This window comes from Prionailurus bengalensis, chromosome B3 (assembly GCF_016509475.1).
Source record: "Prionailurus bengalensis isolate Pbe53 chromosome B3, Fcat_Pben_1.1_paternal_pri, whole genome shotgun sequence".
Lineage (NCBI taxonomy): Eukaryota > Metazoa > Chordata > Mammalia > Carnivora > Felidae > Prionailurus > Prionailurus bengalensis.
This window is the reverse complement of record NC_057355.1, coordinates 110,491,083-110,508,186: the sequence shown is the minus strand read 5'-3', so window position 1 is coordinate 110,508,186 and position 17,104 is coordinate 110,491,083. Positions and strand designations below refer to the sequence as shown.

Here is a 17,104-nt window from a genome sequence, read left to right as displayed (position 1 = left end):
GTTATTTACACCCCCTCTTCCCCCTGCTTGTTTCTCTCCCCACAGCCTCCCATGGCGCCACCTAGTGCTGGCGTGTTTTGTACCTAAGCCTGGTTTTCTTATGACACGGGAACCCTCCTACCTTTCCCTTTTGCAAATCAGGATGACATTTACCGCATTCCTTTTCTTGGAGCAGATATTTTATTCTCTGTAGATTCTCAAAGGATCTCAGAAGGAATTTTTGGTCATCTCAACTTAAAACTTTTTTATTGAGTTAGGCATAATGTATCCTAGCCATGAGATTTCAACCTAGTTTCTATAGCAGCTAGCTGTATTCTTCACAGTCTATTTTGATTCTTGTTTCTCCTGTCAGTAAAGACAAAAGCAAAATTAAGAATTGAGCTATTTTAACATAAGGTAGTGGAAAGAAAGTTAGCAAGCTGTGTATTTGCATCCTGACTCCCCTGTGTACTCTAAGTAGTAGATTATTGGGCTAAAATATGCACCGTGGGGTAAGAAGGAACTGCATTAAAATGGGCTTTTCTGCCTTACTTGGCAGTGTGGTCTTCAGCCAGTTAATACACTTGCTGTCCGAGCTTGAGTCTCCTCATTTGCAACATGAGGTAACAGAAAAAATGACATTTAAGTACATAGGATGTATACCCAAACTGACAATTGTTACATATGCTTGATTGAGTTGGCACTATGGATACAAATATAGGCTCCCTCCCTTCAGTTGTAAGCATGTACTGGAAAACTCGGGCAGATTTTTTTTACTCTTCTGAACCTCAGTGTTTTCTTCTCTAAATGGCTATAATGTGGACCTCTCTTACAACAAATTATAACAAGTAGGCTTGTTATGATGATAAAATGGTATGACTTGTAAAAACTGCAGATAATCATGCATGGATTATAGTAGTCACTCATTAAATACGAAATCCTCTTTTTATACTGCCTCATATATTGTTTACCCACATTAGTAGTCTATCTTGCTCATTAAATACTAATTCCTCTTTTTATACCCCCCTCATATTATATTGTTTACCCACATTAGTAGTCTTATTTTTTTTATTCCAATATTAATTTTAAAACCTCCACCTTTTGGGGCACCTGGGTGGCTTGGTTAGTTAAGCATCTGACTCTTGATCTCAACTATGGTCTTAATCTCACAGTTCACGAGATCAAGCCGCGCATTGGGCTCTGTTCTGGGTGTGAAGCCTACTTAAAATAAATAAATACATACATACATACATACATACATACATACATACATACATACATAAATAAAATCTCCACCTTTCGAAATGAAATTTAAAAGTTTATGTGAGCGGCGCCTGGGTGGCTCAGTTGCTTAAGTATCCAACTCTTAATTTCAGTTCAGATCATGATCTCACAGTTCGCAAGATCAAGCTCCGTGTTGGGCTCTGCACTGATTGCAACGAACCTGTTTGGGATTCTCTCTCCCTCCCTCCCTGCCTCCCTCCCTCTCGCTCTCTCTGTCTCCCCCCCCCCCCACTTGTTCACAAGTGTGTGTGCATGCTCACTCTTGTTCAAAATAAATAGACATTTTTTAAAAAAAAGTTTATGTAAAACTTATAAGAAATTTTTGCAAAGAAGCCTTGAACAAATGACATATTCCTAGATGGGAAACTTGCCATCATAAGGATATCCATAGAATCTCCAAGTTAATACACACATTTAGTGCAATTCTAATTACAATTTCAGGGGTGCCTGGGTGGCTCGATCAGTTAAGTGTCCGACTTTGGCTCAGGTCATGATCTTGTGGTTCGTGAGTTCAAGCTCCGCATTGGGCTGTGAGCTGACAGCCCAGAGCCTGGATCCCGCTTCGGATTCTGTGTCTCCCTCTCTCTCTGTTCCTCCCCCACTCGCGCTCTGTCTTGCTGTCTCTCAGAAATAAATAAAGAATAAAAAAAATTTTTTTTAGTAGTTTATTTGAAAATTTCAAAGTTCATGAAATAAATTTTTGAAATAGAAAACTAAAGATCCTTTGCCTATTAGATATTTATTCATAACCATGAATGTACTATATTAAAACTATAAAGGCACATGAATTAAAACAGTGTGGCATGGGTACAGGAGACTGGAAGTTAGCAGAGGCTTGAGTGGAAAACATAAGCCATAAATAATGTACCAATGCATTGGTAAAATCCTTTGGAGAGGAAAGCTGGGAGGATTCTGTTGGCTTACATTTTATCCACTGAGCAATTCCATGAGAAATAGTCAGGTGTGTACACAAAGATATATGTACAAGCATGGGGAATGCATCATTGTTAATATAAATTGGAAACAGTTTAAATGTTCCTCAGTAGGGTGTTGGTGGTTGAATAGACTGTGGACATTCATATAATGGGATATTCATCATTTTGTAGAAAGAATGAGATAGAGCTACACAAGATCTGTTTTGAAGTGAAACATGCATATTATGGAACAGTATGATGTTTTTGAATTTGAGTCTCGTATTTTAGGGAAAAGGAATATTTGTATATGCACTAAAAGTTTTGGAAGGCAAACTGTTATTAATTGCCTGGTAGAATGTGATTAAGTGTGAAGAACGTTACTTTCTGATTTTTTTGTATTTCTCTAGTTTTTACATTTAAAAAATGAACATGTATGTTATCAGCAGTGATTATAATTACGTTAGTAATTTTTAAATTTTATTTAATAAAATTATAAATAAGTTATTTACTGAGTCTCACTTTGTTGCGTTGCATTTTTCATCAACCTCAGCTGACTCTGTGCATTAGCCTTCGTAAGACTGTTTTTGTAAGACTACACCATTCATTTATACTTAACATTTGTTTTCATCACTTGTATGTGTCCTTTTCAAATCTGACGCTCAGTGGAAAACTTCCGGTGTTGCCCCAAGAACCTTTCTCAACACTACTCATTTTTCTTCCTCATCAGGAAGCAGTATAGATTAGAGGTGAAGTGGATAGACTGGTTTGAATTCAGGCTCTGCCATTTTTTGGTGCATGACCTTGGGCAAGTTATATAACTGTGTTGCCTCCATTTCCTCATCTGGAAAGTAGATGCAAAATATCCACAGCATAATCGTAGTTTTGTTGAGAGGTGGTTGTGGAGATTTATTAAGTGAATACATGCATAGGCACTTAGAACAGTTCCTGACAACACTAAGAATCTTCTTCCATCATATTTTCTAGAATAGCCTCAGTCTGTGAAGTCACGTGGTATTTGTCTGTCAACATCTTAACCCCCATGTTATGAATTTTTTTTTGAAATTCGACTTTTACCTTTATAAAAGTCAAAAAAAACCCAAAACCTTTGGACTCTGGCTATTGAGATTTTTTTTCAGGTGGTAAATGTGGTCTCTCCTGTCCTTGGGTTCATTTCACCAACTGATTTCTTCCAGTGTTAGAAGTGAAAGTGTATTAGTGCCAGGAGCATAGACTTTTAATAGGTGAGAAGAAGCAGAGGTGCCTGGGTGGCTCAGTCGGTTAGGCGTCTGACTCTTGATTTCGGCTCAGGTCGTGATCTCACGGTGTATGGGATCAAGCCCCACATTGGGTTCTGTGCTGATAGCGTGGAACCTGCTTAAGATTCTCTCCCCCCCCACCCCCTTCTGTCTCTGTCTCTTCCCTTCTCCTCCTCATGCTCTATCTCTCTCTCTCTCAAAACAAATATATAAACTTAAAAAAAAAATAGGTGAGAAGCAAAGATAGGACATCCAAATATTTGAGGCCAGACAAGTGGTACGGAATGAAGTAGTCTGAGTGTGACAGGAAGGAGTGATGGAGACAGCAGTGACCTCAAGAGGTCAAGAGAACCCGGAAATCCAGATTTTTGTACGGGCCAGACAGAACTCTCTGTAACTTGTACCTTTGAAGGGTTTGCTATTTTTTATTTAAGAATGGTATGACTGAATGGCTTGCTTAAATTTCACTGTAATTTTTATTAAATCTAGATTTACGTAACCTTTAGCATTTCTTATATACTTAATCTAAGTCTTTATAAAAGAAAGCTGTCAGATTTATCTAGAGAGTCACTTGATTGCATAGTACACTTGTGTCTATGGTCATGTTGATTTTAGACTTAGCAACTGCCTTGTAGAGCTACAGGTGTGCAGGCTGACTTTGGCTTATGGAACACACGTGTCTATTCCCAATAAAGATAATTTTCATCTGTGTTAGGACAGTTGGGAAAGTGGTTTCTTTATGATCTCTCCTTCCACCACCCGATCAAAAAATGAGTTGCCAAACCTTGAATTATTTCGTTGGGTGTATTATCGTGGCAAGAGTTTAGTAGCATATTTCTAAAGACTGCTTTCAACCACTCTGCAAATCTGAAAAGCAGTCAGTGGTTGCTAAGAGACATACTGTTCAAGTGTCCCCGTAAACATATGTACTGCTGGAGATTGCGACTTAGTAATTTGTATTTCACATTTGCAGTTATATTTAAGCTGAAAGGTGCGATAATTACCATGCAAATTATGCAAATCATTTACCCTGTCCTTAAAAGTGACGTTTCGTTATTGTGTTTTAAAAACTCAAGACAAATTGGACGTGACACACAGCAACCTGTTAAAAACTTTTAAGTTTTAAACTGAAATAAATTTCATGAGGCCTTGAACGTCAGCTCTGATACAAAGAGCTATTTTCCAAACAAGTTCCTTGAATATGCCAAAATGTTTACATTCTCTCTCAGAGGCTGTAGCATATAAAGCTTTAGAGAATTTATTTCTATCAGGAATTTTATCAGGTAGCCATTACCGATGAACGGTAAACTACCTCTTCACCTCATCCCCTCCAGTGCAACCTGTAACTTAAGAACCTTGGGAAAGAGCTTTCCTGCCCGGACTCCTGCATTCAGAGCCAGCTTTCTGGTTGTGCAGCTTGGGCGATGACACGGGCCCCAGGCTGAGAAGGGCCCTGCTCTTGGTTTAATGCTTTGCCATTGTGGTCTTGAAATTCTTAATGGTTTTTAATTTTTTTTAATGTTTAATTTCTATTTTTGAGAGAGAGAGAGAAAGAGAGAGAGAGAGACAGCGAGAGACAGCGAGAGACAGCGTGAGCAAGGAGGGGCAGAGAGAATCTGAAGAAGGCTCCTGGCTCTGAACTGTCAGCACAGTGCCCCGACACTGGGCTCGAACTCACGAGACGCGAGATCATGACCTGAACCGAAGTCGGTTGCTTAGCCCACTGAGCCACCCAGGCGCCCCAGAAATTCCTACTAGTTTTTGAACAAGGAGCCCCACATTCTCATTTTGCATTGGGCTCCACAAATTATGTGGCTAGTCCCTGCCTGCATCATTATGTAGAGTAACAGCTCTTTCTTGAAGTGCTGACCAAATTGATTGTCTTAAGATTTTAAATTGCAAGGTTTTGTTGAGGGAGAAAACAATGGACTTCTCTAGTATGTGGGAAGAATAGAAATTAGGAAGAAAATAAAAGCATATGACTTGACAGAGTTGTTCGTGTTTGTGTGACTTCCACCTTTGAAATCTTTATACTGAGTTTCCATCAGAGTCTTGAAGTCAGAATTGCTAGAAGCTTACAGCGTGCAGCCTTTCCACCCCTTGTCCCCACCGTGCTTTCAGTGGTGCCCCCAGATGAGCTCATTTCATACGTTGGTCCTCTTGAGTTGTTCTCATTCATTGGAGTCAGGCTGCTGTTGGCTCTCGTTGCTTGGTTCTGGGCTGTTTTCTCCACGTGCATTACCCGGTCACGGTAAAGGTGTTCAGGAGATATCATTTTTCAGGTTGTAGAATAGCTAAAGTTAAAAACAAAGCCAGAAATTTGGAGACCTGATTTTAATTTGGATGAAAACATTTAGAATACCAATTACATTGATTGTTCACTTGAGCATTTCTGATATTCTTTACATTTAATATTTCTTTACATGGAATGGAGGGCAGGGTAGTTGCTTCTTTATCCTAGTAGAGGGCAGTTGGACGTTTTGTTTCAAACCTTTTGCCCTGAATTTTGAAAAAATAGCTTTAATTAACAAAGTAATGCCTATTAAGTAATTCAAATGTATTTATATGATTTATAAAGAAAAATAACACTCTTCTGACTCATCCTTCCCCAACCCAGAGTCTCAATCCCTAGAGGTAACCACATTCAAGTCTTCTAGCAGTTTACATGTATTTCCTTGTATGATTTCCATTTCTCTAAATTGCATTCTTAATGCTGTTCCTTGATTTTTTAAAATCTTTTCCTACTGTATATCTTTATATGTCTCCCTCTCTATCTCTTCCTTTATATCTCAACAATGTAGTTGTGTCACAAAATTTAATGAAATTGTAGTGTTTGCATTAGTGTAACGTGTTGTTCTTAGCCAAGGCACATGTTATGCTATAATTGTATTTCTTCTCCTGTAGACCTTTTTTTTTTTTTTTTTTTTTTTAACCCCCTGGAATTAATAGTTGCCTTATTTTTCACATGCTTGCTTTTCTGGGTATTGGTTACTAGTTCATCCCTCCGTTCTTCTCTGAGTGCAATGTACAGCTTTTCTCAGTCTGGCCCACACATTGGCTAGTCTGTAGTTCCATTGTTTTCCCTGAAGGTCTCCTTCCCGGAGCTGGAGCTCTGGGCATCTTGCTCTGGTTGGCACTGGTGGCTTCCTCTAGGCTGTATCCACCGTAGTTATCCTGGGATTTCCCTTTGCCACTCTTCTGCACTCTGCTTCTGCACTCTTTGCTTGCTTATCTCCCTCTCTTTGATTTTGGCAGAATACATCTTCTAGATGCTTCCTAAGAAGGTATGAATGGGTTGTAAGTGTTCGAGACCTGCTTCTCTGAACATGTCTTTATTCTACCCACACACTTGATTGACATTTTGGCTAGGGATGGCTTTATGGGTTAGAACTCATATTCTCTCAGATGTTTTAGGGAGTTCTAGATTGTCTTCTACTTCCAGTATTGGTATTGAGAAGGCCTGCGCCAACTGGGACTCCTTATCCTTTATAGTGACCTATTTTCTCTCTCCGCTTTTGAGATCTTTTCTTTGTCCCCAGTGTCCACATAATTCAAACTGATGTGCTTTGCTGTAGGTCTTTGTTTATTAATTGTGCAGAGAACATACTGGCCCTTAGCGGTATCGAAACTCATGTCCCCTTTTTCTGGAAAATTGCATTGAATTCTTTCTTAGATAATTTCATGTGCTTTGTTTTTGTGTCTGTGTGTCTGTTCTCTGTGCCTGTTTGGAATGTGTTGGACCTTCCAGATGGATCCTCTAGTTACCTTCTTTCTTCTATATACTATCTTCTTCTATACTTTCAGGATAGATTTGCTCATTGTAATGTTCCAGTTCTTCTGGAAGTTTTATTTCTGTTACATCTTGAATTTCCAGAAGTTCTTTTTATTTTCTGAATATCCATCTGTAGTTGCTCTGTTTTGTTTCAGGGATCCAATAGGTTTGTTTATTTCTGGGGATAAGTTCTTTTTTGCAGGTTTTTTTTTTGTTTTGTTTTTTTGGTTTGTTTGTTTCTTTACTTGCATTGTGGCTCTTTGATGTCTTTATGATTGTTTGTTTTGGTCTCTTTTGTGTTAGAATGCTGGTGATCCTTGGCTTCATAGTTACATGTTAGTCATCAGAGAGGCTTCTTAGAACCATTGAAGAGCCTTCTTAGAGTGCGCGCGTGTGTGTGTGAGCACGCGTGTGTGCATGCATGCACACGAATGGGAGACACTTAGCACATTGGGCAGAGACCTTGCTCTTTCAATGACAAACCCTCAAATATCTGTATCAACAGGTGTTTCCTCTTGAGGCTGTCAAGAGGCCGAGGCTGAGGTCCCTCAAAAGGGACCTTCCTATCTCCTACCTCATCCAGGATTTTGAGGGCTTAGGCAAAGGGACCGGCAGAAGTCTCTGCTTCAGCATGCTGACTGTTATTTAATCCCCCCCCCTTTTTTTCTAACTTTTCACTTAGCTGTGTACAGTGTCTTGAAGATGAGAGACTTGGGTGCTTATTCTCTTCAGATTTTGATTGTAAATCTTTAGTCCACTGCTTGGGACACGGATCTGGGAGGTCTTGTTACTCTTTCGACAAACTTTCAACCAGCCCTCCTGTTTTTAGCTCCCCACACCCTTGCCATGAAATATATCTGGTGTCTTCAGTTCTTAAGCCTTTTAAGGGTTCTCTAGTGTGAACTGGCTTGCTTCTTGTTGGCTCCCTTCCTTGCTGGCAGGATGGAAAAACACTTAGCAGAGTGGAGAAAGAGGAAACCTAAGATAGTTACCCCTTGCCATCCACTTTCCATCTTTGAAAAATGTGTAAATTTGTCTCATCTGCTCTCCATTCCTCTTTGCCCCGTGGGTTTCTTCCATTTTTATTCTTTTATTCTAATCTCAGGGGGGACTCAGGAGAGAGTTTCAGTCTCCCATGTCTGATTGGGAGACCCTAACTGCCTTTTTCATTTTGCCCTTTTCATGTCCCTGGAGATTTATGATTAGGTTCAAAGGAGGGTTCTTTGGCTAAATCACTCCCCAGTTCATCCCTGTTTGTGAGCTTCAGGAAAGCTGGCTTTGTAAACTAGGAGTCAGCATGTTGACAGGTCTATCTTTGCTCTGTAGTCACCTTGGAAACTCTCCAGCTTTTCTCTGACAACAAGTTGCCTGCTATATTGTAGGGAGTGCAGTTCACTAGGCATTTACAGATGCTGGATGAGATTTCTCATTGCTTTTTTGTGGGCCGTGTCTATATGACTAAGCACAAGTGTGTCATTTTGTTTTGGAAAGCAGAGCTCATCCCTCTCCTCCTTTTCTCAACTTGTGTGTTGTTATACTTTTTCTTTTGTCTTTTATATCATGAACTCACCAAAAATGTGTTCTATAGAGCTGCAAAAAAGTAATTTATATAATGTGATTTGTCTTTCTTTCTCATAGGACATCATATATGATGATACTATTTGTGGCTTTGTAAATGACTTAAGTTAGATGCCTGGTAATGCATGGTTTTTTTGAGTGCCTAATGAAAACACAAGTTAAATAATTTTTGCTTAATTATATTTTCATTAAACTCTTAAGATTAATAGTTCATAAGCATAGTTGATTCAGGTTTTGCTAACAGTACACCCCCTCAAACCTTCTCTTATGTTGGTTGCAAATTACCCATTAAACCCTTTTATAACACCTAAAAAAAATAGAAACCAGATTAAAAAGTAGAACTTAAAAGGTTAATTATTTCCATTAACAAGGAGTAGGATGAGTAGGTTAGAGATCTTAAGTCATTTTGTGTGTGTGGTAGATAAGAGATACTGGGCCCCTGGGACCTTTTCGCTTATGGGGCCACATACCTTTCCTTCTTAGAGTGTTCCCTGTGGAAGTGTTTAGTCGACTTGCTCGTTGCTTTCCCTGTGGGCTCCCAAGTTTTTCACTAGTGTGTGTGTGCACAGTAACAAGGACAGTTCTTGGCATGTGTGGACATTGATCGATTGGTTGATGGACTGCATGGCTGACGGGGCAGAGAGACAGCAGTTGTCTTAACAGCTTCTATTCTGATGGGCTGCTGGTGAAGGTATGTGCTGTTGAGCCTGCCATGAACGCTCTCCCTCCACTTCAGCCTTCTCATTTCTTCATGGATCTGTCTGGATGTCACTTCCTCCAGAAGCCTTCCCTACCACTCCACTTCTCCCCAGTAGAGTGGATTTGTCTGCTGTGTGTTCATATAGCATCCTAAACCACTTATGCTGCCCGTTCACCGGTATCGCTCATTTAGACTTGGCTTTGTGAAAGCTGATTGTGTCTGTCTTGCTCACCGTTGTATCTCTGACACCTTGCCCAGTGGCTGGCTCTGAATAAGCAGACATATTTATTTGAGGTACTTGATTTTTGAGTGGACAGACAGGTGGACGGGATAGATAGATGGATGACATTGTGTAGCCAAAAATTGCATTTCTGTCCCTGCCCAATTTTGAAGATTCTCCTTCAGTTTGTACTTCCTGCCGTTATTTGAAGGACCATTCTTTGTCTGTAATTGTGTCTTTGTTCAACGAAAAGCACCAAGCAAAAGCAGATAATTTATTTGATTACTGCCCACTGAGTTATTCTTCTGCTGTCAGCCTCATGTCTTAATCACCTGAAATCATGCTTACGTGTGTCTTGATAGCTTTTTTGGTAATTAGTGTAGTCTGTGTTCATTTGTATACTGTCAGTATGCTCTTGAGATGTTTTGCTGTAAAGTCAACTTTAGTATAAACTGTGAGTCTTGTTTTATTGTGATGATAATGAATGTATGAGGAACTCTGTAAAATTCAAACCAGTCTTCAAGTTTGTTCTTCAGCTGGAGGAACCTGCCCACTGTCATTTAAAAAAAAAAAAAAGAAAGAAAGAAAAAGAAAAGCTTTATTGAAATATAATTCACATACCGTAAAATCCACCCTTTTAAAAAAGTTTCCAACTTAGTGTTGTTTAGTATATTCACCAAGTTGTGTATGCATGACTGCTATATAATCACAGAACGTGTTTTAGCATCCCGCAAAGAAACGCCATACTCCTTAGCGGACATTCTTCATTCTGCTTTCTGTCTCTGTGGATTTGCCTGCTCCTACAGTATGTGGCCCGTGTGTTTGGCTTCTTTCACTTAGAATGATGTTTCAGAGGCTCCTCCATGTGGTATCAGTACTTCATTCCTTTTTGTGGGCTGAATAATAGTCCATTGTAGCACATTTTGCTCATCCGTGCATTAGTTGATGGCCATTAGGGTTGTTTCCACTTTGCGCTATTGTGAATCATGCCGCTGTGAACGTTCGTGTACAGGTTTTGTTGTTGACATATGTTGATATCTTATCAGGATTCAGTTACTGACTGTAGATTACAAGTGAGTGGAAGTTCAAAGAATGTCATCCATGTATAATAAACATACAGAAATCATAAATGTTCACCTCAGTGAGTGTTTACAAAGTGAGTACACCTGTGTAACAAGAACCAAGCTCTACAAAAAGAACACTGCCAGGATCACTGGGGACTTTCAGATGTTGGCTTTGGTTTAGGTTGATTCATTTACCTGCATGCTCGGGTAGAGCTGAAGGCTTATCCTAACTGTATATTTGGAACATGAGCTCAGTAGGTAGTTTGTTATAGGAGTGCGGCAGCTGAAATCACAGACTCTAGGGCATCAGTTGTTTGGTTTCCAACCCCAGCTTTGCCATTTATTAGTGTGAGACCGAGGGCAAGTTGCCCAGCGATCTCTGAGCCCCAACTTCCTCATCTGTAAAATGGGGATAACACTACTTTATAGGAAGGATTAACATAAGCAGATTGCTTAGAAAGTTGCATGATAATCGTGCTAAGTGCAGTATGTGTGTTACCTCTTACTGTTGTTACGATGATTGTTACTGTGTTTATCTCTTCATTAGAATGTAAGCCCCTTGTCTGACTGATTTATCTTTGTATTTCCAAAGACTAGCACTGTGCCTGGCCCATAATAAACTTTTGAGGAAGGAAAGGGGGGAGGGATTTTAAATCATGACTGGCAGAACTCCTAAATCCTTTCCTGAAACCACTTCTGACTTCTACTCTGTCTTTCATTTACAACAGCTTTTGGAGCTATTTGACAGCGAAGACCCTCGGGAACGGGACTACTTAAAAACAGTCTTACACAGAATTTATGGCAAATTTCTTGGTCTTAGAGCATTTATCCGAAAACAGATTAACAATATTTTTCTAAGGTAAGTGAAGGGTGGGGGGGAAGACGAGTAAAATTGGTGGCTTCATAGAAGTGTTAAGTAAACATCAAATATTTGAACATCATGTACTGACTTTATTCTTTCTTTCCTTTTTAAAAAAGGTTTGTTTATGAAACAGAACACTTCAATGGTGTAGCCGAACTGCTGGAAATATTAGGAAGGTAAGCACATTTTTAGCTAATTGCTAATCTCAGGTGAATAACATTTTGCAAATTAGATTCAGGTGGCACAGGGCAACTCTGACCTAGATCTCTTGCTGTATGTACATTGGGTACTCTAATTTGTGCCTTAGCCTATTTCCCAGCTGACCCTACAAGACGTGATTTCTTGTTCCCCCTTGTTCCACAATTAGGCATTCCTAATTCTACCGGATTGACTGAAAGAGCTAACAGTTTGCTCATTGCTACAGAGACAGTACATCTGATTGCAGCCAGGCCAGTTACTCCCAAACACCTTATTCTTTCTTGTTAGTTTCTGGGCCACCTGTCCTTTGCCATATCTTTTGACCACAAGTTCAGATAAATTGGAAGGATTGCCTTTTTCACAGGAGCCATGTACCCAGGTGTAGTTCTTGAACAGCTGCTGCCTGGACGAGTGGAATGAATTGGAAAGAGACAGCTGTTGTGTAGGTTTCTACACACAAGGGAGGTTAATGTAACTGGACAATGTGATTACTTAGTCTCTCCCCCTAATAGGAGGAGAAAAAGAAGGTGGAGTCCCATGGTTTTTTCTGTGATTTCCCCAGGCTGGGCTCTATATCTGTGGTATTCTTGGTCTGAGAAGAAATTCCAGGAATGATGTCTACAAACGGAAAGGGTCATAAGTGAGCAGTTTTAGGGGGAAGGAAAAATAAAGAGTCTTTGATCGAACAGCTTTCTGTTGCTCAGAATCATTTACTCGGTTTAAGAGCATGAGAGCCCATGCCAGGAGATCATCAGCAAATTTTCTTTAATTTCCTTCCTGCTTAAATGTGCTCTTTGAAGTAACTGGGAAATCTTGGATGCCACTGGGGTGGGGTTTAGGTTGTTCTGGACCCAACAGAAACTGATTCCGATTTAACCTGGTCCTTCCATGAACAGGTGGTCTCGGTTTAGCTGGTTGTGATCACGCTGCTAATTCATGTTTCTTTTTTCTTTTTCCTAGTATTATCAATGGCTTTGCTTTACCTCTTAAGGCAGAACACAAACAGTTTCTGGTGAAAGTGTTGATCCCTTTACACACTGTCAGGAGCCTATCACTCTTCCATGCCCAGGTAGAATTTTATGCAAGTTCTTTTGGAAGCAAAATTAAAACTTTATAAACTCAGTGTTTCTTTGATATTGATATTTCCTTATGTAAACAAACAAACAAACAAACAAACTCGTTCAAGTATAAAATACTTCCCAAGGAAAATTAAAATGTGTGTTAATGTTTTCTATGCATAAGGGAATCATGGGAGTATTTTTCAAGAGGGAGGAACATCTATTCCACCATCTCATTTTACAGAGAACTTTAATGACTTGATTAGTGCACAAAATTTTATATTGAACATAGAATAAAATATATGTGTTTTCCAGATTTAGATCTCTGGACTTGTAATCGTTTTTGAGTGTTCTGGAATGTTTGATCTCATCCTCATTTGCATCAGCCTGTCACTTGCTCTCTGCCCCCTCTCTTGGTTAATTCACTGTTTCCTTCTCACTTTCTCCAGGCAAATAAACACACTCCCAAGTAAACAAATCAATCAGTACTTTCACATCTTTTTATTTTTAGCCTCTATGACTTTAAAAAGCATCCTCTGTCTTGTCCCAAGTCTGGTTTCCATGCTAACACTGCCTTGCGTGGTACGTGTGTCCCTAGGGGACAGATAAATGATGTAGTGGCATTTTAATTTTAGTATTCCAAACCAATGGGAATGTTTTGAGTTTGCATAAAAATGTCACACATTTTTCTGAGCAGTGTTCCTCTTTAAATGTGAAATTCTGTGTTTCGAGGAAAAATTAGTCCATATGTTTCTAATTTCGAACACCATCAAAATGTTGTTTCGCAAGGGTGGATTTCTTGTCCAAAAATCTTTACGAGCCCTTTTACAAATCTTGCCTCTGGTTTTTGAAATCACATTTCATGATCGTGTAAAAGAATCCTTACCTAGCTGGGCTAGCATCAGATGTAAAACTTCACATTTCTCCCGGTTCTAACTGTGGCAGGTACAACCTTTTATCTCTTCACGAAACCGCTTCAGCCTGCATGGGCCACTTTAGGCGGTCAGCAAGAGGTTAGTAAGTGCCTGCCTTTCATGTAGGACTCTTCTGGAGCCACAGTAAAACCCCGTGCTGTTGATGTTGGCACAGAGAGAAAGGAAGCCCATGCGATGTAGCTTAGACTGTATGTAGATGAGATACTTTCAGAATATACTGAATGTGATATTTCTGCTTTTCATTAGCTGGATACTTCATGTCTCAGTATCCTTTTTTTTTTTTTTTTTTTTTTTTTTAACAAAATTCCCCTGGGGCGTTATTAGTGTCAATCTTTGGCTTGAAAAAGTAGCTTTTTATTTCATTTTATATATATTATATTTTTAGAATGAATTGAACATGAAATTACTAAAACCAGAGTCTAGAAACTTTGTAGGAAGTTTTGATGTATCTTTGAGCCCTTTTGAGTATATAGCATTTCCAATTTTGTCTTTCATTTTTCTGTTTCTCCAGCTGGCATATTGCATAGTACAGTTTCTGGAGAAAGATCCTTCACTCACAGAACCAGTAAGTATTTTTTCCATAATTTCAAAAGACTTCAAAATGACTACTTTTCATAGTCTATGTGGACAATTAAGTACCATTGTTTTTCTCCTTTTCATTTTAGGTTATTAGGGGGTTAATGAAATTTTGGCCTAAAACATGTAGTCAAAAAGAGGTAAGTGCTTAATGTCAGCGTGTTAATAACTTACTAAATACTTTGTAGAGTGTCAGGCTCTGAGCCGATAAGTATGTGTAAAAATCCATGATCTCGTCTAATCTTCATTTTATCTCTGTCAGGCAGGTCTGTAAATATTCACATGTTACTAGTTTTAAAATGGAAGCATGGAGAGCTGAAGCAGCCTGCCTGAGTAGACGCTAAGTGGAAGGGAGTGGGTCAGAATCCGCCACCCTGGTTCCTGAACCCTGAACTTTTATCACGCTCCGCTCAGTCCCAGGGAAGCCCAAGGCAGGCTCCGGTCACGTGCCCCACTGTCTAGCTTTATCGAAGTCACCTTTCTAGTGGCCACCCTCATGGTGTGGAGGTTTTGGTGTTGCTGTAGATAGGTGCTAAAGCCACCAGCCCAAATACTCCCCATTTTAAAATAGAGTATAGATGGGATCTTACTGTCTACAATTGTAAACTGTGTTACAGACCTCTAGTTCCAGCTCTTCAGAAGTGGCCCTGGAAATCCCTGACCTTCAGTCATTTGTACTTTTGCTAAGACCTAACCAGCCATGTGCCCTGTGAGGAGGTTGTAGGGGAGGAAGTCTCTTAGCTTAGCTGTGAGCCTAGCTGGGTGCCAGACCTGCACTCACTCTTCTATAGAAACCATGTGGAAAATGGCCCAGCAGGAAAGGTCATCTGTTAGCTTGACATTTTGGGAGACTTGGGGGAGAACTCCTCTATGTGTCTTGACAAATGGCAAGAGTCAGCTGCCTACTTTGTATTACTTTTAACAGAAATACCCTCCTTTTCAAATCCGTTTCAATTCTCCAAAACCCTACTTTATACAATTTCAGGAAGTCATCTGACTTTTTAATACCTGTTAGGCAAAATTAAACTCTACATTGCTGCCCAGATGCACCTCAAGATTTGAAAACGTTGTCATATGTCGTATTTTAATTGCATAGTTAATTTTTTTTAAGGTAATTATTTTTCCGTGCCTAAATGGGTAACTCTTTTTTATTTCTCTGTAAGTTTTCCGTTGTATTTAAAACAGTCGACTGTGCTATTGATTTGGCTCCATTTTGTGATCTAAAAGCTCAGTTTCTTGAGACACATAGTGCCGAGGCTGAGACTCGTTGTGCTTTATGGTGGGTGGGCAGTTGTGCGCGCTTACGTGTGTGTGTGTGTGTGTGTGTGTGTACGTAAGTGCGTGGAGGCGTGGAGATGGGCTCAGTGCGTGCTAATGGGATTAAAATGGTACCTGCATGTGGGTGAACCTGCTCATTTGTGTCTCTCTGTCTCTGTTAACTGGTGAAGCCTACGGGAGCACCTAGCACGTAGCAGGGGCTGAAACACTTAGCAGATACCTGCATGCGCCACTGTGGACCTTTGTTCATCATGCAGGAGGACCGCTTTATCCACTGTTTGAAAAATAAGAGTAGGGAGGCAGATGCTAGCCAGGTGAGAGCAAAAGAGGGGAGAGCCCCAGGGACATTGCTGTTTCCCAAGGGCCCTGCCACCACATGTAAGTGCCCCACCCCCACCCCCCCCCACTTTCTGGGTTAGATGTAGCACGTAGAGGAATTTTTCCAAAGTAAATGGAATCATATTTTCAAAGCTATAGGGACTTTGCTTTTCATAAGTACCCTCTGGTGAATTCTTTATGAAGTGAGCATCTAACGTAAGACAATGACTAATTTTTTCCTGTTTGGTTTTATGTGTAAATTTTTCTTAAAACATTACAAACTCTCATGACTCCTCATCATTCATTTGGATTTTTTAACGAAGTACCTGAGGTTTTGCGTTTTGTATGTACTTACAGGTCATGTTCCTTGGGGAGCTGGAAGAAATATTGGATGTGATCGAACCCTCCCAGTTTGTTAAAATCCAAGAACCTTTGTTTAAACAAATTGCCAAATGTGTATCTAGCCCCCATTTTCAGGTTAGTAATAGAGGATGAGCCAGAGTGGCCTGTGCAACATATGTTGTTTGGTAAAATTTTATTTGTATTGAAAGAAATGTAATGGACACTAGCTACCTGTTGTTTTTTATTTGCTATTTTCTCCTATGATAATAATTTTAATAATGACCTCCTCTATGTTGAACACCTGTAATAGGACAGCCACCGTGATGATGCTTTCTGTCTAGTGACTTCAGTGTTCATGATCACTCTGCAAGGAGGGCATTACGAGTTTTACAGATGTGAACACTGAAGTTCGAAGTGGTAAAGTAATTTGTCTCCAGTAAAATGGCTGAGTAAGGGGTGGACTGGTAGGGTTCCTGCAGAGTGTAAGAGAGAATGCGAAATAAAGCTTAAGAGACACAACACACACATTCTGTACTGTGCTAGATGCTTTACATGCATTCTTTGTAAACTTCAAATTATCCTATGGGGCTCTCCCCACCCCCTCACCCTCCCTGCCTGCTGTGTTCTAGAAGAAAAAATTGAAATTCAGAGAATGATTTGCTCAAGGCCCCGAGTTCATAAGGAGGTGAGTCCCTTCAGTGTAGCTTCTTGTGAACGTTGGTGACCTTCCCGTGGCACCACTCTGCCTCCTTGTGGCCACTCTGGGGGAA

At 40.0% G+C, this 17,104-nt stretch overlaps 1 protein-coding gene across 4 annotated transcripts in view; it reads left to right on the top strand.

Moving 5' to 3' along the window:
- The window catches only part of PPP2R5E (protein phosphatase 2 regulatory subunit B'epsilon), a 148,868-nt gene that overhangs the window by 115,740 nt on the left and 16,024 nt on the right, over window positions 1-17,104 (top strand). For all 4 annotated transcript variants that reach the window (XM_043556316.1, XM_043556314.1, XM_043556317.1 and 1 more), the window contains exons 6-11: window positions 11,496-11,626; window positions 11,746-11,805; window positions 12,788-12,896; window positions 14,332-14,385; window positions 14,486-14,536; window positions 16,350-16,469. In XM_043556316.1, coding sequence (XP_043412251.1) covers window positions 11,496-11,626; window positions 11,746-11,805; window positions 12,788-12,896; window positions 14,332-14,385; window positions 14,486-14,536; window positions 16,350-16,469 — 525 coding nt within the window. The remainder of the gene's footprint in view (window positions 1-11,495; window positions 11,627-11,745; window positions 11,806-12,787; window positions 12,897-14,331; window positions 14,386-14,485; window positions 14,537-16,349; window positions 16,470-17,104) is intronic.